The sequence below is a fragment of the Calidris pugnax genome, unplaced genomic scaffold, assembly GCF_001431845.1.
Source record: "Calidris pugnax isolate Ruff unplaced genomic scaffold, ASM143184v1 scaffold252, whole genome shotgun sequence".
Taxonomy (NCBI): Eukaryota; Metazoa; Chordata; class Aves; order Charadriiformes; family Scolopacidae; genus Calidris; species Calidris pugnax.
The window spans coordinates 2,423,813-2,450,065 of NW_015091118.1; the positions used below are offsets into that span (position 1 = coordinate 2,423,813).

Below are 26,253 nucleotides of genomic sequence, written 5' to 3' on the forward strand. Positions count from 1 at the left end.
CACACAGTTCATTGTAATACTAAAGCAAAGCACTTGGTATGTAACTGATTTAACAGACTCCTTATAAGCCCTCAAAAATAGATTCAGTGTTTCTGAAAAGCCCATGTTTTTTTAAGGCCACGATAATCTGCCAAGAGTCATTTTGTCTTTAAAACAGCATAATTTATCTGATGTTTCCACTTCTCAAGTAATTCCTCTTCTTCCTCTCCATTTCTCACAAGATGACCCAACGCCTCTCACTCTATCTGCATAAACACTGGAGATCTTGAAGGCTTGGCTGTCCCCTCACTACTTGCTTGTAGCCATTGAGATCCAACGTTGTCTTGAACTACATTCACAGCGAAGAAGAACTTTGAGTATAATCTCTGATGAGGAGCGTGTCATACTTTGGGGAGGATGGAATACAGAGAGCTGATTCGGAAACCGGAGAGCTGGGAGATGCACTTCCAGAATCGATGGAGTCTCTAAAAGGAGAAGGAGGAGTTAAAGCTACCAACTCCTCAAGGTCTTGCTTGGTTGATGGGGTCTCTGAAGTGCCTTCTTTGACGCTGCCATTAGAAGGTTTCCTAGCTGTCTGAGAAGCGCCATTGACTTCAATGGCAGGAAGCGGTTGGATCTCTGCAAACGTGGTCATTGTCGTAGGGAGCTGGATTTCTCGTGGAATCAGGTATGAAGAGCAGAGAGGAGTGGCTACCATTGTCCCTGGAGTGGCTGTTGAAAGCATCATATTGTTCAGCTCACTGATATTGGCTGTAAAGCGAGTAACCACGCTACTGATCTGCTCCATGAGGGAGCCTTGAGAGGAGCTACTTCTCTGAGGAGGCTCTGACTGGAAGGTAGGGGCATCATCTTCTGTTCGGCTAACGGAGGCAGTTCTGTGGCTCAAGGTGCTGATAGGCGAGGGAGTCTGCGGTCGGTACTGAGCTGGGTATTGCTCTTCTGCTTCTGAAACGTCATAAAGCGTTTTGGCACTGGCCTCAGGAAATGTAGCGCTGCTACTATGTCGGCTACTATCTGTGCTTTTAGAAAAAGGCTTGATCACTGCAGTTTGATTGGGGTTCTCTTTTTTGTTGATGTGAATTGACAGCCGCTGCCAAAGGTGTGCTCCTCTGCTGCTTTTCTCGTTCTGGGCCCAGGAAACTGATTTCCCGTTAGAGCTGTAAAGAGAAATGAGATAAGATGGTAACTTGCATCGAAGTTAAAAATGTAATCACTGTACCTATACCATGGATATGTGGTGTCCTGGAGCTTATATTCATTGTAAAGCTGACTGTTATTCATCTATATCTATATCATCTATATCTACATCTATTTCTATTGTGATGTATCTGTATATTTACCATTTATATATGTGCTAGAAAAGCAAGCAGAGTGGGACAGCTCATTTCACAGGCCATTTTTTCATCCCTCTGTGACCTACTCTGTGCAGGTTCATGGCTGTTGCTGACCCCTCTGTTGCTGTCCTTGGGACATAGGCAACGTCCATCTTGATGGAGGGAGCAGCTTGATGATTTCCCTTCTGTTGAATTGCTGCCAGGAAGGGCAGCTGTGGGACTGAGGGCTGCATGGAGGAATGAGGAAGAGGTAAATAACTGAAGTGAATAGATGAGAGACCTGGACTGGCCAGGTTGCAGGTAGCAGTTATGTAGGCTGGTCTGGGAGCATTGGTGTAGGATGATGGCCATGGGTTCCTGGTTCGGGGGAGGGAGCGTAGACTGGGAGATAGTGAAGAATGGTCCATTATGGCTCAGAAAAAACCCTGTTTATATCCTAGATCTTGGAAGCACTGGAACAATAGTCAGAAAAAGGCTATTTTGGTTGTAGGTGGAGAGGTTCTTCATCTGGGTACGTGGTAAATTAGCCACCACTAGCTTAAAGAATTTCTTTTTTAATTGCAGGTCAGCTCAGAGAATAAAACTATATTCCTCATAGGAAAGAAATGATGGACAAGCTTTACAAGAAATTCCTCATAATGACCTGATTTTGGAGACAGTAATAAACACTTTGCTCCACTCTCCTGCAAAATTAGTCCTCTTAGGCTAATTTCTCTTCAGATCCCATCATACCCTGCTCTTTATCAAAGTTGCTTTTTTTTTTCTCCTCTTGTTACCTAAGGGAAGCCAGCTGTGGCACTTATAAACACATAGTATAAAACCACTTCTTTCCTTTTACATCTTCCTTAGGCTGCTGAGCTGGTGTTTATACATACATTAACCGGTAGTTCTTGGGATTAAGAAAGACCATTAGAATTATTTCTTAACTGAAACAGACAATGGCTCTGAAATGATATCAACAGGAAAAACATAGTTTCAACATACGAATAAACATGATTTATATATAAAACGCAACAAAACTTTACACGATTCACTCGCGTTTCCAAAGCATTTGCTGCACCCATTTAGAATTTTTGGAAAGACAACCACATTGGAGACCCTGGCAGAGTATCATAAATTTGTTGTTTGTTTGTTTGCTTTTTAAGCCTGAAATAGATATACTCACACATGTTAGCCTGCACTGTAACAGTTTGCAAGACACATAGTTTACTAAACACAGATGACTTTATACCAGCCTTCATGTGGAGGCTTGCCATGCACTATCAGTTTAATAGCTCCTCCAGTCATCTAAAAAAAAAAAAAGTTGTGTGCTGAGTGTAAACAAAACCTTCTTGTGGGTTCACATCCACGATTACATTACATGGAATTATGATGGATCACGTAACACAACATATGCCAATAGCTTTCCCCTTCAAAAGCAGCATGACAGAACCCAGTAGACAAACACAATGTAAACCAATGGGTATTTTAAGAGAGGCTAGACTGGGAGATGACCTGTATGAGTTATAAGGGCTCACCCCGTTGCTGCAGTGATTACCAGGATGTTAATCTGGATCTCAAAAGTTAACTGTTATGCACTGTGTGCATATGTGTGCAATATGCCAGGCAGAACAACTGGTGGCTTACAAGCTTACTTGTGGCTTACTTCTTGTTCAGGTAATCCTTTCCTTTTGCTGTCCCTCAATCAGAACAAGCAGGAGAAGCCAAAATTAGCTGTAGCACAGGTCACTTTGACTCTTTGCATCTCTGTGAATGTAATTCTGAGCTGAACAGAAGCTGGCACTAATGTCTACACCATCCTCAGAGGAAAAATGTTGCCTCTGAGACTGTGTGCTCCTCTCACTGGATACTCAGTGGGTGTGGAGAGCTGTTTGAAAGCCCTGGCTCCTTCATTATGCTGAGTCCTGAGCTCAGTGGGAGCTTGGTCCCAGCAGCAGGAGCAGGATTTGGATCGTTTGGCAGGTGAGATCTTGCTTCTAGTTCTGGTGTGATGACCATGAGACCTCCTCCCAACTCCTGCTGAGTTTAAGCTGGACCAAGAGGCTGGCTGACCTAGCACTTGCAACTTTGTTCTGGCAGAAAGCGAGGGACAATTTCCAGTCCTGGGTGTCCTCCCAAAGAAACAGGTATATTCTAGCACCCCTCCTGCCTTCAAGCACTTGCTTAGTACAGATGTCCAAACCCTACGGCTTTGTACATGAGCAGTAAATGCCTGTAGGCATTTTCAGTTGACTGAAGGCCAAATTATCAGAGGTTGTGAAAGGAACATGTTGCTCACGTCCTGCTCACCGTTCAGGACACAACTGTTAGGAAACCTGAGGAGCCTGGGGGAGGGAAAAGGATGAAATCTGGGGATGTGACCAGCCCTGGGCAAGGGCAGCTGACAGTTAAATCTTCAGTGTAGCAGCTGTCACCAGCCCCTCCTGAATTCCAGTTTCGTTTTGGGTCAGTCTTGGCTGGTGCACTCATTTACTGCCTTTGCATTGTATCCAAGAGTAATCAAGTTGTATGTGTAGCTCTCATGGAGATGTTAGGGCTCTAAAAGAGACCCAGTAAATTTGATGTAAATTTTGTGCAAAAGCTTGAAAGACTTGGCTGTTATTCACAGCAAATTCTGTGATGTAAAAAACCAAATAGCGTGCAACCAGCAATTTATCAGTAAGGAATGAATTCTATAGTTAAAATCCTAGTAGCTTGCCCAGCAATAATTGGAATTCTTATCTCAGAAATGTATCATCCACTTTATCATGCTGCACCTACTTAACGACAAAGTCAACACTGGACTGAGGCGTGCAATCATTTATCACCTCTGTGAAAGGAGCACTACTTCCTTTCAGATATTACTATGAAGCCAGGTTACGGGTAAATTCCAGAGATAGTACTTTACAATTCTGCTCTAACTGCATACTGCTACTCTGTCAAGTTAACTGGAAACCACTGCAATGCATGCAATCTAAAAATAGAGAATTAAAGATAGACCAGAGACATAGATTATGATGTCTACTAATGGAATTATTTACATTTATTATGCCCAGATCTGCCATGACTTTTTGATGATGGGAAACCTCAGTCAGTGAAATTTTAGAGTTTTCTTGCAAACAGATTTTGGCTCCCTCACATGAGAAGACCAGAACTGCACTGCTAAGTTTGGTTGAATACACATTTTTCTACCCCACTCTGCTTTTCTGCTCCCACATTGCATTGGGTAGAGCATATCAAAGTACAGGTCATATCTGGAGATGAGCAAACTTCAATCAATCAGTGACATAATTTCCAAACCAAAATGTTAACAATTTTTTTTTTTTTTTGATAAAACAAAACCTTTTGCATGGCACATCTTTCCTTTTCTTTCACTATAGGTTAATTATGTTCAGTTTTAAAAATGAGACAGATTTCCTCAGAACCAGTCATACTAATTGTTTCTCCATCCTCTTTACTAAGAGCTGACCTGATTTTGATAGATAAGCTTTTTCCCAGCCTGATAGACCTGCCATGATGTAGTATGTATGTGTATGAAATGAAAGTGGAATAAACTTGTCCATTTGCTGACAAAATAGCAAAGTATTGTTTTCCCTTACTTAATCCTTAATTTTGTTTTGTGTTCATAAGGGATATTAACCGCTTTTTATCCACTTAGGTGTTAACAAAATATTTCACTCCCATTGCACGTTTTTTTAGTGTCTGGAACAGAACACTATGTATTTTGTTTTGGCTGAAGTAGCAGAAGTTTGTTTCAACGTTTTTTGCTCTGTGGTATGATTTTCTATGAGATGGTGCATAGCTCTGCAACTGGGCTTTTTATAGACAGAAGTTATTAAAGCAAATGTGTTTTGTGAGGTCCTTCAAAACATAGAAGAAATGAAAAATGGGGAAGATTTGACAGTCACTGCAGCTGAAAACTCTCATATTCTAGCAAGGATGCCATTCTCATTAATTACCTGAAGCTGCTAAAATTAATTCTAATGATGAGTGCCCAGGGACTAGCGCTGGGACAGTTACTGAAAGCATATATAATTTGAAAATAGGTCACTTATTCTCCTGTTAATATCTTTAAATGAAATAGGAAAATCATTTTAAAATGATGGAATTTATTATTTTATAAGAAAGCTTAGAATGCATAGTTACATAGAATTATTCACCAGTGGAAAGTGGAATACTAGGGGAATAAACAGAGATTAATACAAAAAATTAAGGGGATTTTTTTTTCTCGATCATGTACCAATATCTGGATCCGATTCCAGTTTTCAAATGATACAACTGAAAACAAATACTGGACAGTAAGTTGATGGAGACCTGTAAGATCTGTTTGCAATCTGTCGTCACATGAATATAAGAAGGAATAATTTCAAATTATTTAATTGATAATTCCATGCATGAAAGTTCATATTTCAGGACAGTGGTTTAAATTTTGTTGAGTTAAAATTGGCAGCAAAGTTATGCTTAGATGTTTCAATGGCTGAAGTAGAGTTTTGCATTCAAACTTGAAGCAGTATCTTTTTTTAAAAAAAGCTGATGTAGTTAAGTTATTGCCACAAAACTGTGCAAACCAAACCTTCTCCTGTCTTTAAGGGAGAAACCCTTCTGTCTTATCCACAGAAGCAGGATAAACTTCTGCACCTAACTTAGTCCATACAAATTTCTGCCAAGGAGAACTCCTGCTGTTCAAAATAGTAACAAGCTGTTGTCCTTTTAGAGTCCTCTGCTGAAACCTTATTAAAGACTCAATGATATAATTATCCAGCCTGAAAAGGATTTGTGTGCTATTTGTAGATTTAATTAAGCCCTGACTCTTCATAAGGGGCGAGCTGTGTGTGTGCCTGTGACTCATGCAAGCACAGTTGTGTGTGTATTTTGTTTTTCTCGTCTTGTCACTTGAGCCAATCTCAGATCAATATCCATTTTGCTTGTAGTGGCCCAAGTTCTTCGTCCTTGGGAGAATGCAAGTGCTTTGCAACATGCTGAAACCACTGAAATGAAATAAGTAGTTGAAGTGGTGAGCTCCAGTACACCTGTATGAAGAAGTTATAGTTTCTCCTGGGACTGCAGGACAACCTGGGTGATTAGCCAAAACTGGATTCAGAACCTTAAGGTGTCTAAACTAGGTCGGTTCTACTGCTGTAATGGTTATGTTGTTGTTACCCCCCTCATTTCAAATAGCTTTTAAGGAAAGCTCCACATGCCTATATAATTTTTTCCCTGGCTGAAAGCCAGTTCTGCCACACACAAACAGCCTGCTAGTGATATATCCCTCAAGTCATTTAGCTTAAATTATTCCCATGTTGCTTGTTCTGTGGAGATAAATAAGAATGAAACAAAAAAGAAGAATGATACAGGGCAAATATTCATTTTATCCTGTCCCAAGTTCTAGAAGTAAACAACATATTTTGCAATTATTTTTCAAATAGTGTTGTTTTCTGTTAATAATAGCAAGGGCATTTATTTATATTACTCCATGAACTGTAATCTGTGGATACCTCCTTTCCCCATGAAAATCACAGCTGACATTATATGAATGACTTTAATGTATAAGGATGAAAGAAACTACAAAGTGAGAGAGAGCTGGTGGACAGAAACTTGGCCAATGACCTCCCAGAGCAGCCTCCAGTGACACTAATGCTGGCAGCTGTTTCAGCAGCATGCCCGGTTAGAACGGGAAATGAATGTCTGGTAGCTGAATGAAACATTTCTAGGACGCCTATTATCATGACCCAAAATGCAAAAATGATTTTGATAGCAGATGTAACTTCTTTCCTCTATTACCATGACCTCATTGCAGTTGTTAATTAAGGCAGCTAGTGCTGGGTTTCGCTTCTCATTCGAAAAATGTCACTTCAAGCTTATCTGAGCACATCTCTGCTACACTGGTGCATCCTATTCACAGGAGGGAAAGAGGACAATGCCACCTCTTGAACTGTGAGTTCTGCTTCCTGATGCACAAAACCTCAAGATATTTTCAACATTGCTTAGTCAACATGGCTTTTTCGTTGATAATTTGATAAAGGTATGAAAGAGAAACTGGGAAAAATTGGAACCATCAGCTTACCTGGCCCTAAAATTAGGAGCACAAGCAGTGCACACACTTAAAAAAAAAAATAAAAAAAAATATTTAACTCTTCTGGTTGTGTGTCCAGAGTCAAGGGTGATTTGAATTCTATCCTCTACAAAAAGCATACAATTGGAGGAATTTCAGTTGTTTGGCATGCCTGATAAGTAATTACAGAGGTATTTATGCACATGGGACTTAGCAGCAGAAAAATTACTCTTGTGAATTATTAAGCAGTTTCTTATTCGTTGCACTTAATCGTCAGAAATGCAAATATGATGCAAGAAATGCAAAAAAAAATATAAAAAAATCTCATGATGTCTGCTTCGTGAAAGCCTCATAAAACATCACATTCCATAAATGATTTTATCAGATATATGCAAATGATGCTCACAGGTGATGCAGGATGTACTAACTTCTGTTAATCAGAAATAACCTTACAAAGCATCACATAGCATACCCATTACTGCTATTTTTATGTCACTTTCCATCTTGGAAAATTCCCAAGCCGTTTGTAAGACTAATATACGGAGATAGTTAGGCCCTGATGTGAAAAATATCTGCACTAGGGCTGGAACACAAAAATAATATTTCTCGAGGGGTTTGAGACCATGAACTGAACAATACTGCCCAGGATGAAATTGTAGAGCACTCTTTATGCTGAAAGCATATAAGTGGTATTTGGTCAGTGTCATGGGACCTCTTTGTCCCGTGAGATGGTGAGCTTTTTTTCATTATTTTCAAACAGTCAGACCCCTGCATCTGTCTTTTTCCATCTACACTTCATCCCAGTGACTTCTAGCACTGGTCTGATACCTACTGATACAGTAGACTGGCACCTACTTTCCTTTCTGCAATGTCTACATTCTCTCTGGGGGGTTCCCAGGCTATTCCGTGGAAACTCTACTTAGCTCATGGAATTTGACAAGGACCACTGGCCAGGACACTGTGGCTGGAGACAACAAAACACAGCCATCAAATGCAATTGCACTCTCTGTTAAGCAGCAGGAGTTCTTAACTGTTTGAGTAGGTCTTGCAGCTGACAGTCTTGCTGTGGAACTATTAGACTGACACAGTTTCCAGTCTTTTTGACTGTTAGGGCATCCTCTTTAACAGGAACCTTTTTCTCCTCTCTACTTGACTCAGATCGATTACAGTCTGGAATGCAAACAGATTCTTCACTGTGAAGATACAAAATATAAAAAAAAGAAATTTTTCAAGTGTTCATATATGGCCAGGAAAAACAGAGCTGAATACTGTACAACAAAATGCAGTTGTTTGACATTTACATGTACTTTTCTTCTCTTGAAAATTCTCTTATATATTGACTCCAGATAGCTTTTAAATGAAGAACAAATATCACTGAAGGCAATGCAATGTAGGAAAAAAAATAATCCAGACAACACACAGACAAGAAACAGGTTCCCAGCTGACAAATACTAACAGGGGTGTATATATTTTGTACAACACGCAGCAATGAATGTTCCTGATGTTACTTAAACAGCAAGAGTCCCCCAGGTGTGTTCGATGTGGCGTTATAGTTGTTAGCCTTATGTACATGAGTGAATATTGTTGTGCCCAAGGGGAACATAACACTGTGCAAGTGTTTCACTGAACACCCTCCTGCAATGATAAAATTCACCTGCGATGCAACACTTGGGAAAAGTAAAGGTGTAATTTGGTCATACTGGGCTCTAAGGTTACATTTATAAATACCTTACCTTGCATTTATAAATACCATTTATAAATACCTACAAGAATGAGCAGATCTTTTAATAAATGGTAAACAAAATGCTTCTAACTTGTAGTCGAATGTAAGACAATGATATAATGCTTATTAAGAGTATTGTTTCATGAAAGATTTATAACCATCTGTGACACATGCAGCTTATTCATTTATTAATGGAGATGTCTGGAGAAATGGATTTTCTGTCCTATGGGAGAGTTCAACATTTGGAAATCTGACTGGACTCAAAATGAGATGAATAGCTAAAATCTCCCATTGCTTCACAAAATTAAATAGTTCAAAATATTTCAATACAAAAGCATCAAAATGGCCATATTGAAATAGTTCATCCCAGTCACACTGAAAAAATGTAGTGCTTGATATTCATTAAAATTATAACATTGGTGTATAATGTCATGAAATATAAATGGCCAAAACAAAATTGAAAAGAAATACATAAATTAAATTAAAAGGAGAAAGTAATGAAAAAGATGTTCTGAACTCTATTTAAAATGAGTTTGAAACCTTTCTTTAAAACCCCTGAAAAACTCAACACTTTCCCACAAGATATTTTTCATTGAGAAGAACCAACATTTTCATATTGAAAATGTTTCCGTCAATCAGTTTTTCTCTGTTCTTTTTGAAAGCTCTTCTGATTAGACCTAATGTAACCCCTAATATGTAGTGGGACCACCATTCCAGAAGAGTTCTGGAGCTGGTTGCTCCAAGTTTGAATGCTATCTCTCCTCATCTGCTCTACTGGCTTAATGAGTCAGGTGTAAGTTTCTCCTCCCCAAAGCACCATATTATGACAACATCACACAGGACACGTGGTTCTGATCACTCAATGAACACGGTGCAGGTTTTTTTTGGTGGTCAGATGGAACATAGAAATCAGCAGTGGCCGTGTGTTTTCTTTTTTCTTTTTCTTTTCTAGACATACTGTATGGGATGCACAGGAATTACAGACAGAGGATCTGGCCTGGCATTGTCCCAGGGCTACTCCTCTTGTTCACAGACATATCACACTGCCCTAAGGCCACTTGCTGTTTGCTTACCTTGTCATTGTAGCTCTCCCACCATTCCCCATACTCCCTTTTGGGGTGAAACACTCTATTTCCGACTTGGGCGGGGCCAGTCTCCTGCCTTTGTACCTAATAAATCACGACAACAACAGGAGCAAACAGAAAGAAGTGATTGTGTGCTCAGCTCTCTGTGGCAGCTGCTGTGCAAAGGGCCATGCACACGAACGCTACTGTGGCAGTGGCGGGGAATAGTGCAAAGCAGCCGTGGGAGCAGTGGAAAAGCTGCATAAAACCCCAGACCTGGGCTAAAGCAAACAGGGCTATGCAGGAGAGGTGCTCACCCTTTTCTTTTCTTACATATATAGGAGGCGCTAAAAAATTCTACAGAATAGATAACATGCTAAACTTTTGTCTTTAATATTTTTTGGAGTTAGACCAAAACGTTTGGCTGAACAGCTTAAGGGAAACAGCACTTAAATTAAGGATCGGTGAGAAATCAGCCAGAGGCCACGTTCTCAATCCCAAGTTAATAATTTTCTCTGATCCTTCATCTCTGTAACACTTGTTCCTCTGCTTGTCAAAGCAAGCACTATTATAGTTGATTGCTTGGATAAAATTTGGATGGGCTCACAGTTCATGTCTTGGGCCTTTCTTTCTCCATTAACAATAAAAGGAGGCTAGATGCCTTGCTGTGATACAGACATAAAGTCTACTGAAATCAATCCCAGTACTAAACCCAGTGCAGTACTATGAATGTTTTAAATACCATACCTTACACTTAGATGAAAACTCCACTTGGATAAACCATTTAATACTTGAGGATCTATTTAATCCCTGGATAGGATACCGGGATCAGACCCGGTCATCGTTTACTCTCTGAGCACTTAATTGGGATGTGAGCATTGAAGAGGTCTCATGCTGGCTATCTTCCAAGTGGTGAATTCACCCTACTTATACAAATTTGTGTGCTAGGTGTTGAAATACCTATTTAAATGCTTTATTAAAATTTGGGCAAATTGTCTGCAGATGTCTTCTCAAAGAGTTTGTGATATCCCATTCCCACAGGCGATGAGCTGCATTGTGGGTATTTAGCACACTTCGCTGGGGAAGCTTGTACTTTTTAACACTGCTAACATCACAGAAAAAATGATTTATTTATTGCTTGTCCATTAACCTGATCTAGATAGCAAAAGGTACCTTGAAGAGAACAAGCCTGTAAAAGAGAAATAACCTTAAATACACACAAAGTCAAGCTAAACTTTGGATGCAGTTGTAGTAGATCCTCAGAGGCAGTGTATATTGCATAAATAACTGAGGAAGAAGCTTAGTGATTCTGAGAGTGAACCGGAGACAGTAAAATGAGGTGTGTGCAGTGCAAAGAAGTCCTTCCATTTACAAATTATAACCTTACTGAAAGGAGGAACAACAGGAGCTTTGCAGACTGGCTACCAGGTTTTAGACAATCCAGAGTGTGGTATATGCTGTGCTCCCAGACAGGCATGAAGCTTGCGCAGGACACATATGTATTAAATGAAAGTTGATTCCTAGAGCAAAGGAAAAAGTGGAGGGGCTTAGAGAGTTGATAAATTCACTGAAAAATACAAAGGAAGTCAAACTGGATCATAAAAATTCAATTGGGGTAGCCAGAGAGAAAGAGTAAAGAGAAAAGAATGTGTAGAAACTTCAGAGGAAAGAAAAGGAAATAAAGTTGGGGTGAAGGTGTTAGACATCAAAGAAAGTAGAGTTTAGGAAGAGCAGGAAGGAAACAGAGTTATGTTTAGACCTGATAACCAAAAGAGATACTGTATGCCCAACAAGACAGAAGGAGAAAAAGTAATGACTAAGAGAAGGAATTTGGAGACTCTAAATGCTCACAATAAGCTGAATACTAAAAAGCAGCCGATAGAAGGAAATAAGATGTAAGTGTCCTTGGTAACTCCATCCTGAAGAATCCCTGGTTAGGATGCACATGACCAAAATAAAGAACTCCCTCTCCCCACAAACTGCCCATTCCGTAGTCATTAACATAACTTTCACTGCTGTGAAAATCAATAGAGAGATTGCTATGAATGTCTCAAGTTTTTCCATCCACTCACAAATTGCACCATCAGAAATAGTATGTTATCACAGGATGCCTCAAAGCCTTGAATCTTAGTAACTGCTCCACTGCCATTCATTCAGTGGTAAATATCCATGTCATTATGAAAAAAGTGACCAAGCTTTAATCAACCTGCCTAGTGTGGAAGGTGCATCTAACCAGTGCATGGAAGCTGCAAAGTTTTTTGGGTGACCATTCTGGAAAGGCACACCAGAGGTTCTGCATAAAAAGGGCTTTCAGCTTTCAGAGCAGATAAAGGACATGATTTTACCTCAGGATGTCTTCCATTAGAAAAACGTTCCCTTTCTAGTTGTTAAAACAAAGGATTGCTTTAAAAGATTTAATTTGTGGGGCGAAAAAACTCTCAAACATTTCTTTGCAGTTTTCATAAAAAATGCTAATGTGAAAATTAATTTGGTATTTCAGCTGGTGTATGACTGAGGCATAAAAAAAGCTACAGTGTTAGAAGTATTTGCAAGAATCAATTTCTTTTCTCATCATCAATTCCAGGCCTATGTATTGATTAGAAAAGACAGAGAAAACTTTGCTTCTGTGCAGAAGCACAGCTACTAAATTCTGTTGAGGGGTTGAAAAGATTTTGGTTCATTTTTAGTGTTTCTTTGGGGTCTTTGTGTGTGGCATTGTGGGCTGTGACAATTTTTTTTACACAGTTTTGAGTTGCCTTAAAAATTCTTAATGATAGATACTAATATGTTTTATCAGTGTTGATCAGTGACAGAAAATTTGGGAAGTAATTCCCAGTAATTCAATCACTGTGGTGCATGTCCATTTACCAAAACCTTTGTCACCTCTTCTCTCTCCAGAGGGAATCAGTAGAGAAAGAAACATACTTCTGGGCTGAGAGAAAGCATTTCTGTACTGCCTTGGCTTTTAGTGAATTTGATGTACACATGATACATGGCAGGAAGCACCAGCAGGACTGCTTGTGTTTGTTAGACCTTTACTTTGACTTCTTCACCTTCCAACAAAACTCCTCTTGTAGACCAAAATTAATGGATGCTATATGCTATGGGAAATAAAGGGGCAACATGGGAATCACCATCCTGAATGAGACCAATATCATCCACTACAATGCTGTAGAAACCAGTTTTAATGTGTAGATCACTACTTTTTGGGGTTTTTTTCCTTCCTCCAGTGAAGTTGTGGGCCACTGTACTGACAAGACCTGATAGTCTAGATATGGAATTTATTAGACTATGTCTACTCTTTAGAACCAGGTGCTGGTATCCTTGTGGTCCTGACTTTATGTTAGGGTGATGGACAGGTGTGCTCATGGCCCCTCCTGCCCCTGCTCTCCCCTGGTTTCCATGCAGCAGGTCTTGGATGCTGTGACCGATATACCTTGGATGCTGTATACCACCGATTTGGAGGAAGTTGGCAGGCCAAACCTAGATGTGCGATAGTCCACATTTCTGTATAGTTTCATCAAAGACTTAGTCAAATCCTTGAAAAGTCAAATTCTGTGGGTAGAATGCTGGTAGTACTTAGTACAGAGATTCCATTAAAACATTCTCACTATACCAGTTGAGAAAGACAACCCAAAAGACAGGTGCTTGCACTGCACTGAAAAAAAAGTCTCAGCAGTTAGAAGCTGGCTTTCTTTAGACATAAGATGTTTTATTTCTCTCTCCTTTTTCAATAAAAAGTTTAACTAAATAAAAGATATCTGAAGATATCTTTGTTTCTTTTTAATGCAATGCAAAGCAAAGTTTATTTGCTGTGTTGGAGATAGAGAGCTGTCATCAATCCATATTTCAACTGTGATCTCATACTGCCATGTAGAAATGTTATTAATTATTGAGCACCAAATGTGTACTTGACACTTTTAACCCCAGAGGAACAGAATAGCTCTGATCAACACAGAAGTAATGTCCTGATGAAACTGTACCTTGCAAGTTTGGAAAAAGTGATGTTCCCGCAAAACATATAAAAGGAGAGAGGTTGTACAGTCAAATCTCATTGTAGGGCAATCACTAATCATGTACTGGGGATTTAAGTTCAGCATTGCAGAGAATAATTCCTAAGATCCTTGTTAATTAATGAGATTCCAGTTTTTGGTCTGAGATACTGAAAATTAGGTGTCTAAAATTCTTTCTGAGTCAAGCTTTCCCCACAAGTTAACAATAATAAAAGCAGGTAATATCCATTATTTCAACACCAAACCTTTCATTTTGGCTAATTTGCAACAAAGCTGAAGCAAGACTTTTTCGAAGCCCTGAAAGAGTAAATTAATTGAAGAGAGGGGAAGAAAGCAGAGGGGGTTCAGAAAGCTTTACAGCATATTGGTGAACTGTTGTCTTTTTGCTTTCCATTGTTTTTACAGTCTTTTCAACATGTTTATGCCTGGAACTTGAACAGATTGCTGAATGCTACAAAGCCATCCACATTTCCAGAGCCAGTTATATATTTTAATTGTCAGATCTTCCATATAAGTAGTATTTGTCACCTGAAATATTACTTGGTCTTGATATTAAGAAATGATGAATAACTTGCATTTCATAGCAGCAGAGTTAATGCTGGTTTTTAGACTAGGTAAGACAATATGTGTGAAAAGATTTCTGCATAAATGCTAAAGAATGAAATATGAAAAATATTTAGCATTGTTACTACAGGGGCTGCTTTGAGATACAAATGTACTATGTTCTGCAAAATCACTTCTATGAGACTGGCCATGCTACCTTGACATTGCATCATATTGCCCTGAATACTTTTAAAGGCGTCTCAGATTATTGTGTGACATTTTTCCATTTATATCATGGCCAAAATAAATTATATATTATTAAACATGGCACTTTTTGTTCCTTTAAAGAAAAAAATCAGCATATAAACATTGTTTGCTTAATAACACAATTTCAGCAAGCTAAATTACCTTAAAACCAAACTCACAATTTCTTTGTTTTTCAAGTGCAGCATAATCTTTTTCTTTTTTTTTACAGCTTATTCTAATTAAGCAATCATATGTGATTGCAGATGGTGAATTAAAAATGACATTTTTGATGGAATGATATACAAAACATTATACTGGCTCAAAGGAAGATTAGATCGATAAAAAAGTATTGCCAGTATGTTTATTTACTTTCTTCCAGAAAGAGTATTTCTGAAATGTTGGACAAGCCATTGTGTAGGACTTTTGTACATTAGGGTCTTCTTTACACAAGACTTTTTGTTCTATCTATTTTATTCATTACACAGGACTTCTCTCTTTTTCTGGTATATATAACTAAAGATGCCATAAGAAGGTCTCATTACTTTATTCACTATTTCCTTCATTATGTTGAAAAAGGGAAGCTACACCTCATTTGCTCTGAAGCATTTTAAATGTTAGAAATGTCTCTAGGTTTGTGAAATGCTTTGCAATGCTTTACACTGGCACTGAGTTTAACGTGACATTTTATCCATTTTCCTGACTTAGAAGTTTCTCTTTCCAATGCTTTTTATTACTTGGATCTGTTATGCTATGCTGTATATTTAAGTCTATTTGTTTTCTATTGTTTTGCATCTTTAGTGCTTGTTTGTTAGATTTTTAACCTTTCTTTTTATGCAACCTCATTATTGGATAGTGGACTATAAAAGGACTTAATTTTTTTCTCTGGTAGTGGATAATTGTGTTGTAAGTCATTGACTGGCAGCAAACTGGACAACCACTGCAATATATAATGCTATAACCAAAACAACAGAAAATTAAAAGATAGTTTTGTGTTTAGACATTTTAACAGGCACCTGTCTTGAATTTCAGTCACAGCTATTAAAAAATATCTGTAATCAAATGCAGTTCTAAGTCAGCTGAAATTCCAGCTCTTCTACTAGTCCATACCAAATTTCAGTATTCAAGTAAAAGTAGAATTCTTTATAATTCATACAGGTATTTCCATACTGGCAGACTGGCTCATGTTTTGTTTGTACTTTGGAAGAAGGGTGGATGTCCTACTCTTCTCTTTGTCAAATTAATGACAATGCCAGTTCATATCAAAGTTTGCTCTGAAAAGAACCAGAAGTTCCTTTGGTAGACAAATCTGTGCTCACGTCAGATGGTAGTTTGAGCAGGATCTACATTGTGAATGCTGATGGACACAAGACCATCTGCATGGCTTGTCTGGGTGCTCTTCAGCAAGACTGATAAGGGCAGTGTTGATACAGTATCTAGTGACATTTATTTGTCACCAGAATTTTAAAAGACAGACTTAAAGATGAAAAAAGAGTTAAGAGGGGTAGATACTGCCGTTAAAAAATAGAAAACTCCCCTTCAGCTCTTTCTTTGCCTGAAAAAATATCAAATTACTACGTCCCATATTCACATTTCTTTTTTGTAGTACGCTAGCAAGAGTGTATTTTGCAATCTAGAGCATATTTGTGTAACAGTAGGCAGGGAGCTGTTTACAACATAATTTAATTTGCGCAGTTCAGCTATGGTATTTGGTTCAAAATGATGGGGAAGCTGTCTTAATAATATAAATAATTCAAAAAATTAGGCTTGAATACATGTGCTCAGTTAATGCAGCCAAACAATTTATATCAATCAATCAGCATTTTAATTAAATTTAAGTTGAGGGGAAAATTCAAAACAACAACACGGTACTGTACACAAATTAAAAATCATTGTAATCAAGGCATTCAAGAATATAAATTCATTATACAGATGGAATGTTTTAGAAGCAATTTATCAAAATCTTTCAGACCTAATACCTTTCACTGAGTTTCATAAAGTATTCTTCAGTCATTTCAAAATGTTTGAAGTTTAATTAATCACAGTATCAAACTTGTCCAAAAAGACACTAAGACTAAATTATTTAGGGAAAAATGAAGGACTCAAACCATTCAGTAATCTCTCAATCTAAATTTTTGTACCATATTAGATTAAAATAGCTCTGAATGATCCATTTGGGAACTGATTCATTAATAAATGCAGACTAATCAGTCAAAAGGATAATGGCTTTCTCTCAGGACTTAAATATTCTTTTTCTTGCAGGCATCAAAAATCTCTTCTAGCAAGGCTATGAAGCAAATAAATTATAACTTGTTATATCAATATGGTTAGATTTTGGGTTTTTAAATAAGAACAGTATCCATTGAGCCAAACCTTCACCTCATGTGAATTGTTATCCACTTTAATGACATTAAGTCATGTAAGAAGCTTACTCCTCATTTTTTTTTTTGCCATTGTCTCATAATACAAAGCCATCTAAGCGCTTGCATACAATTTGTAGTTGATGGTTCCCTTAAAGAGCACCTGTAGAAATTAATTTGTTTTTTGGTACATGTTGGTTTCTCAGTGACATTTTTTGCCCTACAGTAATCTCTGGTCCTGTTTTGTGCAATGTTTTTACTTTTCAGCTTCCGCTGGAATTTATTGCACTGAGATGAAGAATGGCTAAAAGCTAGTCACTGCTACAGTTCAAGGATCATGCCAGTCATTTCTATAACGTGACTTCTTAAGCACTAGTTCTCCTGATTCACATTCTTAGATAATCTCCTGGTTACTTCTCCATACACACAAAAGTTGATTTTAGGTCACTAATAAATTCTTTGTCTGTTCTATACAACTTCAGGATTTCAAACAACGTTCGTTTTTTGGTTTTTGTTTGTTGTTTATTTTTTTTTGGCCACTGAAATAAAACCCAAATTGTAAAGCTAATATAAAAGCCTGATGGGTGGGACACCTGTGTGACTTGGGGCACAAGTCTCTCGTACCCAGGCTGTAATCTCTCCTCTGCCATTGTCTGACATTAAAAATCAATATTCCTTTCCTCATACTAGAAAAGAACTCCTTCCCTTTTCCAGTCAGCGTTTCTTTTATACAAGACAAAATGGGTCCACCAGGCTCAAGCAGGAAAGCAATCCGTACTGGCATAAATGACAGGCTGCTGATATAACCTTGTACGAGAGACGATACACCGGTCTTGAGCTCAGTATCATGAGGTTACAACCTCTTCTATATTGAGTTTCTTGTTTCTATGAGTAAACCAGTGCAACTACCTGCAGGAACTGCAGAACCCATGAGTTTTATGAAGTTTGTGATTGTTCTATGGATTGGGAAAGTTGGGGTTTCCATCGTTTGGCCAGGCAATGGACCTGATGGAGTAGTGTTAGTCTTAGTGTACCGAATGACCAATCACATCACCAGGAGTATCTCTGCCCTTCAGTTCTGAAGACTGTGAGCAGGAACCTATAACCCATGCCCTGAAAAAGTCTGGTAAGTAAAAAGTTTTTCAAATTAGTTTGGAAGAGAAGTGTATTGTTCTTTTATGATCTTTCAAAATGTGTCAAAGAAATTGTTCAAGCTGCATATGAATGAAGGCAAAAATGGCACTTGTAGTATAAGAAATGTGTCCCAACAGAATATGCTGTGGCAGAAACTCACGATCAGTATCCTTCTCAATCGTTGTACATGTGAGGAATGCGACCCAGCTTCAGCTTTCCTCAAAAACTCCCCCCTGTTTTTCTTGTACATCATCTTCTTAACAGGACTTAAAGCTCCATATCAAATAACAGCCCTATTTCATCTCTCAGGCAACTTATCTTCCTGAGGCATAAGGAATTTGGGTCTTTTATATTTATATCTAAAATCCTCATGCCGATATCACACACACACATATTCTAAAAATATTTGATCACAGCCTGATGGCCACAGCTTCAAATATATGCACTTATCCATGGATGTGCCTTTTAACCAGTCAAAATTTGATATCTGGGCAATGAGAATCACATGGACTGCATCTTGGAGCCCTTTGGCACGGTGTGTGTAACAGCAGAAGAGGGTTATTCTGATGGGGACTCCTATTTGTCTGGAAACTCAATGTCTTCTTGGGGCTTTCCTAACACTGCAACATAGCAGTAGTCAGACCTTGAAGAAGGTATAACAGCTAAGATTTCTCAAGCTAGTTCAAGACTGAAATTTTCAGTTCACTTGTTTTTTGAGTGGTTTAAATGGATTTCAGTCAGATTCAGAATTAAAATTTAGTTTGAAAAATTTACTGAGAAAAAAAGGTGCTTTTCAATTTCAATTCAGGCTTCTGAAAAAAACACATCTCAAGATTTTGATGCTGAGATATGATGTGCTGATATGTGATATAATATTTAGACTGCAATATTTTTAAACCAAGAATGGCAGCTTCTAGACTGATCCAAGAATATTTTTCTTATTTTGTGGATCAAAATAACTCCTGCTTGAATTGTAATGAAACACATACAGTCAGTCATAAGAGGCAAAAAGACAGAGAAGAGATAAGCGGGAAAACCAGCTGTTCCTTGCAGAAAACAGAGCACATAGTGTGATGGTAGACACCTGTTTCCAAAATATTTCACTCTGGCACAGTTTGGGACTGGTTGTTGTAAACACTAATTATAGCCAGTGGTGGTCTGGGACTGAATCCAGTCCAGTGGAAAAATCTACCTTGCTTACCATGTTTTCCTCATAGGACAGAGGGAATGGCATTTAACAATATGTGAGCCTGGACACCTGAATGATTTTTCTGATGCCTGTGCAAGGCAGGCACTTGGTCGCTCAAGCTGCTATTACTCTACCAGTGTAGTGCTTGAGAGGGAGAAGAAATGCTCCCAAATGGCACCTGGATGTGTGAGCATCTTTGTCTAAGTTGAGTAAGATAAAAAAAAAAAATAAATAATGATTTATAAAAGAAAAATTCCATGATTCACTGTGTTGTCTCACTAGAGCAAGGGATCCCCACTCCTGAATGACAGCTGTCATTCCTATCACTTCTGCATCTGTGTACAGAAAGGTGCCCAGTTCTGCAATCACACATTGGTAGACAAATTTCTTAAGAGAGTAAGAGAATACCTAAAAAACTAAATGAATTGCTCATTTGTTTTGAAAGCCATAGTTTATGTTTAATTATTTAGAAGATACTGTGTCATGTAGTAAATCCAGGTGTAATAAAACATCATTGCCACATTGGGTTATTAAGCTTTAATCTCAGTGAGATTTGTGTGTTGCTGTGGATAAGTGTCTATGACAAAGTGCAGAAATCGATGTGCATCTTTTTTCTGTTGTCTAATATTGTGCTGTTCACATCTGTATGGAGGAATTATGTGCAGCACCACAGACCTCCAATGTATCTTGAATATGGCTAACATTATCTGACTTTGCTGGTAATGATTCTTTCCTGTTGACTGATCATACCTACCAGCCTGGGTAACAGATTGAAAGCACAGCTCAGCCCTTTTGTTTAAATGAATAGTTATTTCAGCGATCCTAACTCTTTTAGAAGATGATAATCTATCTTGTACTGTTTCAGTAGCTGGTGGGCACCTACCAGCTTCTGTCTTTTGAGAAGAAACCTAAATGAGTCCTACATCATCAGAGGAGGAATGACAAACTGGCAGTTAAAAAACACCTTAGCTGCTTAATTCTTTTTCTTCTGCCTCTCACTGACACTGCAAAAATAAATAAAGGGGCATTCATATGAATTAAACCTCTAATCTCCAAGCAGAGAACCTTACCTTGGGACTGCAATGGTGTTTTCTGACCTCACCCTTTGTTCAGAGGTTCCCACTTCACTGCCTGAACCGCTGTACTGTTTATGTCCAGGTCACAGGTTGGTCTATAGAAGAATGACAGGTTCCTCTTGATTTTCCCATAACATGCTACGGCCTGCAATAGTGTAGAATTTGCTCCTGAAGCAACTGGGGAACCTTGAAGTTAGGTTGGGGACCTCCAAAAGAAGCAGCTGTGTGTAGGAACCACAGGGCCATCTACAGCCAACAGTGGGAGAATTGGGTAGAAGTAACATTGGCTGCACTGTGAAGATTTGGGAGAAGTTTAAAGGGCAAAGAGAAAAATATTAGTAGTATTTTTAAGACTTGCTTAGCACATATTTATGGGAGAAACAGTGTTTAGGGCTGCTTTTAAAACTTTGCTGGTCACTCAGAACAGTTTATTACCTGCTTGAAAGGAAAGCAAACTTGCTTTTCTGCAGGAAAGTGGAGGGAGATGCATGTGTTTACAGAGTTACAGAGTCAGTATAAGTAAGCTTGGAAAATGCAGCATGTGTGGTTTGAGCCATTTAAAGACATGTTCCAGAAGAGACAGAAACCTACAGTGGTTAAATTACTGTGTGAAATCCTGGGCTGAGATATTTGGAAGGTAAGAGAAACTTTGGAACATATTCTGCTTTGGAAACTTTGGAACATGGACTGCTCTATCGCCCAGGCCAAGGTAGAATGACTGAGACCTTTTGGTGGGTAGTCCTGGCTAGAAATATCATAGCAGCAGCTCTTGTAGCAGAAATACACAGTCCATATTTTACCTGGGATACAGAGTTATATGAGAATAAGGAAAGGATGAGTTAGCCCTGTATTCTGGACTCTTGCAAAAGGGCTGTGTAGCATATGTGATAATAGTTCCTGAGATCTGAAGGTAAGATTTGCTCAATTTATTTGTGGCTTTGCTAGTCTATATGAAATAAACTGGTAAGGTAACTGGAAGCAGAAGGTCCAGATGCCTCTCTACACAGAGTCTGTGGCTTTGAATTCAGCTATGTAGTATTCAGCATTCTTCTTTGTGGAGTTGCTTCTGATAATGTCTGGTTTGTTAGTCTTACTTTTAAATGAAAGTAGAATATATTTTGGTGAGTACTGCTGAATAACAATAGCCTACATGAAATGGTTTTCATTTCACTAGGTAATGAATAGTTTTACTCTCACCTTCTACATATTTCAGTATGTCAAGATTCATTGCAACACATATCCACAGCTTGCCTGAGTTTTCTTAATTGAAGAACACCCCATGCAAAAAGTCATTTAGGACTCTAACAGATGCATTGCTTTATTTAGGCAAAAGCAGTCTTGTTATCTGTCATTTTGCAGCTGATGTGAAAGCTCTGAATGGAGCATTGGCATTATCTGTTTGACAATGATTTGATGCAATACTACACTGTGCTATAAATTAGTGTCAAGAAGCAAAATGCTAATGATAGGGGCCCCTCTATGCACTGGTGACTTAAATAGCATGTTTCTTTAAAATTCAACAGTGACTCATTCTCTTTTAAATAAAACCCCTCTGAGCTATTTAAGTAATGCCGTGTAGCTCTAGTGCACATTTCCTCTGATTCTGAGTACTTCGGTGTTTACTTGAATAGCTATCCAAACAAGTTTTTGAGCATTGTACTGAATAATACCTTGAAAAATATTACTTTATGCAACAAGGTTTTTTTAAAAAAAACATTTGAATAGAAAGTAAAATGGTTGGGCTCTGTTTGCTCGTGCTCCACAGTAAGCAGTATTGAACCTGAAAGTGGTTTTCTGTTCTTTCTTGAAGGTGATATCAGCCATGGGTAAAGTCTTGAGCAGCATTTTAAATTTACTCAGCACATTTCAGGACTCTGTTTTGTTTTCTTTCATGCAACCAAATAAGCATTGATTAGAGAGAATTCCCCATGATCGATGGAATCAATTTGCTCTTGGATTCCCAGACCCTTCAGGCAAACACTGACTGAGCACTGCTAAACTCACTGGCACCATCACAGTTTAACCAGCTGAGGATTCAGACATTCATTTAGAAGTGCTGCCTTTGTCATAGGTTTAAGTGTTCATGAACACTGCTGATGGCACGAAAGATTTTCTCTAGGTTTCAACTGAAATTTTCTAGTTCTTTACATCTAGATAAATATGTCAATGTATCAGCTTTGTGCTGCTTTTTTTCATTCCTACACACACGTATCAGGCACTCTCAATGCTCTTTGGGATTGAAGACGTTTCCAAGACAGTGCTATTGAAAAATAAGTCGCTGTCAATGATGGTCTATTACAGTATGCTAATAACTCTCTGCTGCGTGTGTTATCTACACATCAAGGGTTACAAAGAACTGGAAACAGAGCCCTCAAAAAGAAGAAAATACACCTTGTCTTTTAGGATTTTTTAATAGCAGCACTTTTCAGAACAAAACACGGATTTTAGGGCAATATCTTTCAAAACTGGACCTTAACAGGTGACCAACAAATCCTTCTGAAGCCCAAGATCTTCCCATCATCTATAGCTTCATCTTGTTCGGTAGAAAAGTTGTGAGATGAAAAACAAATGCAGCAAAAGTGAGGGAAAATAATGATCTCGAAGGGGAAGAATGCCCTCTTATTCAGGATGTATTATGAAGAATGCCTCTTTTAGCTGGCCCAGAAGTTGTTATAGAGCTTCTAACCTGAACATCTCAGGTCATTCAGACAAACGGACAGAGGCTGTAGAAAAGGACATTTCAAGTAACTGTCACTTAAGCTGGTATCATTTTAAAATAGCATCCTACACTGCACCAGGAAAGGAACTGGGATACTATCATTAACTGATCGTAGGTATAAAATATCTTGTAATAGAATGGCCATTTCTGTGCCAATTCAATGTCACTGAAAGAGAAGCAATAGTAATAATATGACAGAAACAAATCATCACTTTGGCATAATCTGCCCTGCAGTTATTACTAATAAAATCTTCCCTCAAGTCTAAACTGTGGTTCACACAAAAATGGAAGTACAAATTGCCCTCATTCTATGCCAACTCCAATTGTGAGCAATGGCATATCTGGAAATATTTGCATTGTCAATCCTAAAATCCACGTGTGTTTCAGTGAGGAGGAAAATCTACCTACTTGTCACTTCCAGGTTAGACATGAATAGCTGAGGAATGACAAAACTCTTCCTCTGCACTTTTATATAGGCAGAATGATTTTTTTATGTTAGCAATTAAATAACCCAAATCATCCCCATAGCACCCATATCAAAAGTTAAAGGGATCAAAAGATGAAAACGAACCAGTGAACTGGGTGCACTTTTGCACGCTCAGTGAATCAAGACAGTGTTTCCATTCCAGTGCTCTCCTTTGTCTTCAATGTTCCCTTTAATTTTTTTTTACACTGAACATACAGGTTGCCTTCATGATCACCAAATTCAAATAAATCCTTGGGAAGAAACAAAGAAATATCTCGCAAGGGAGTATCTGTTCAATGGTAGGAAAGGTAGCAAGAGTTGGACCTGTGAGCATCTGAATTTGATGGAGTTAGGAGGATGAGTACAGAAAAAGGTATCAAGAAAGGCAAAGAAGAGAAGATAGGTGAGGATAAAAAGAAAGAAAGCCAGAAGAGATAATACCAGAAAGGAAAATCAAGGGAATAGGAGATAAAAGGTATAACAGGAGAGTCATATGAAACAATTCCTCAGATGCCTGAGAGTGGCTGTTCACGATGCCACTTGTGTTTAGTACTCCATCTTGATTATGTAGCACTAGTAGCAAGCCTGTTGTCTTACTGCAGTGACTAGAGGCAAAATACAGACACTATGCAATTCATTCAAGAGAAAGAGATTGTAAATGGGTGCATTCAAGACAAGGCAATGAGTTATATTTCTTGTTCTGTTGTTTTTTCTCCTAAGATCTTGTTTCTCTCCTTATATTAAGTTTACAGTTGACACAACCAGTACTTCCAGCCTTGTAATTGTTTGCCCATTGCTCTGTCCCCTGTTTTTTGCACAGCATTTTAACTAAATCAAACCCGAAACTGTTACAGATGTGGGAGAGGGGACTCATTCCTCTCCCAGTGTGGAGGCAAAGGGAATTAATATATTTCTCTTTGTCCTTCCACTATTAACAACTCTCAGAAGATCATAGTTGCTTCCCCACACTCCCACATTAGCAAACATTACCTAAGGGTTTCACCAGATGATCCCCTTCTTTTCCATAGGTTCACCAGGCTGCTTGAGCGGCTTGCAGCTGAAGATGACTTTCCATCCCCTACGTGCATGCGGACCACAGTTGATGTGGTGAATGCGCTGCGTACGTTCCTTTCAGGCTTAGCAAGGATGATATAGACCTTGGGCACAAACATACAGCCAAGGGCCACCGTGGCACTCAGACTCACTGAGAAACACATGGTGATTATCTTGTAGTTGCTTCCAAAATATATTGGCACAAAAGCCAGCCAAATGATGCAGGTGGTATACATTGTAAAGGCAATATACTTTGCTTCATTGAAATTAGCTGGGACATTTCTTGTCTTAAATGCATAAAAGGTGCAACTCAAAATTAATAATCCGTTATATCCAAGGGGAGTTACGACACCCAAGTTAGTGGTGTTACAAATCAGGTAGACCTCTCGGATGCTTGGGTAATCATGCATTATATCTGGTGGCTCCATTATAAAGAGGGCAACAATTATGCCTAATTGTATACATATCAAGATAAATGCAATAACCAGTTGGGCGCAGGCACTCATGAACCTAGGTTTCTTTGTACAAATTTTCTTCTTGCTTCCAGCCAGGATTCTTGCAATGCGGTTGGTTTTAGTTACTAGAGCAGAATAACTCATAGCTGGGGAGAGGCCGATGCCAATTCGTTGAAGATAACAGTAAATCTGTTGAGGTTTTGCGATGAGACAGAAAGTGCACAAGTAACCCAAGCAGATGCCAGCTAGAATGATGTAGCAAAGTTCTCGACTGGATGATTTGACCACTGGAGTATCACGGTACATTATGAATATAGCTGTAACAAACAAGGTGGCCAGCAGACCCAGACATGCAAAAACAACTGCTGCAATTGGTTCTGGATCACCCCATCTGAGATACTGGACTGGGATGAGGTCACAACCTACAGAAAAAGAAAAAAGAAGGTAAACTGAAGTATGTAAGAGCGAGATTCTTTGCTGATACACTTACAGATTTTCCTTATATTACTCTTCTTTTTGTCTTTCAGAAAGGTGCCATTATAATAAATACAGGCTAAGATTATGTTAATGTAATGGCACAATAAATACTATTCAGTGACAGTTTATTTCAGCAATACAGTTTGTCTGGAGTATAACACAATGACTGAAAAAATAACCAAGCTGATTAAGATAAGCCACCTCTCAACACAGTGGAATTTTCCACTTAAATTCTTTAAAATTTAGTAGTTTATGCACAAATTTCAGAATCAAGTTGCATTACCTTAGAGCAAAATGTTTCCAAGTTGTCTGTGTAACATATGAACTTAAATGACCAGATGTCAGTCCTACTAAATATATTGTACACTATGAT

General features: G+C 38.5%; 1 protein-coding gene across 4 annotated transcripts in view; it reads right to left on the reverse strand.

Moving 5' to 3' along the window:
* Positions 1-6: 6 nt before the first annotated feature.
* GRM5 (glutamate receptor, metabotropic 5) overlaps positions 7-26,253 on the reverse strand; it is a 280,875-nt gene continuing 254,628 nt past the window's right edge. Inside the window, exons 8-11 of one of the 4 annotated variants that reach the window (XM_014958370.1) lie at positions 24,886-25,825; positions 10,162-10,257; positions 8,397-8,558; positions 7-1,157 (exon numbers count right to left, since the gene is read on the reverse strand). In XM_014958370.1, coding sequence (XP_014813856.1) covers positions 335-1,157; positions 8,397-8,558; positions 10,162-10,257; positions 24,886-25,825 — 2,021 coding nt within the window. In that variant the 3' untranslated portion in view covers positions 7-334. The remainder of the gene's footprint in view (positions 1,158-8,396; positions 8,559-10,161; positions 10,258-24,885; positions 25,826-26,253) is intronic. The other 3 variants (XM_014958369.1, XM_014958371.1, XM_014958372.1) reach the window with 3 other exon arrangements.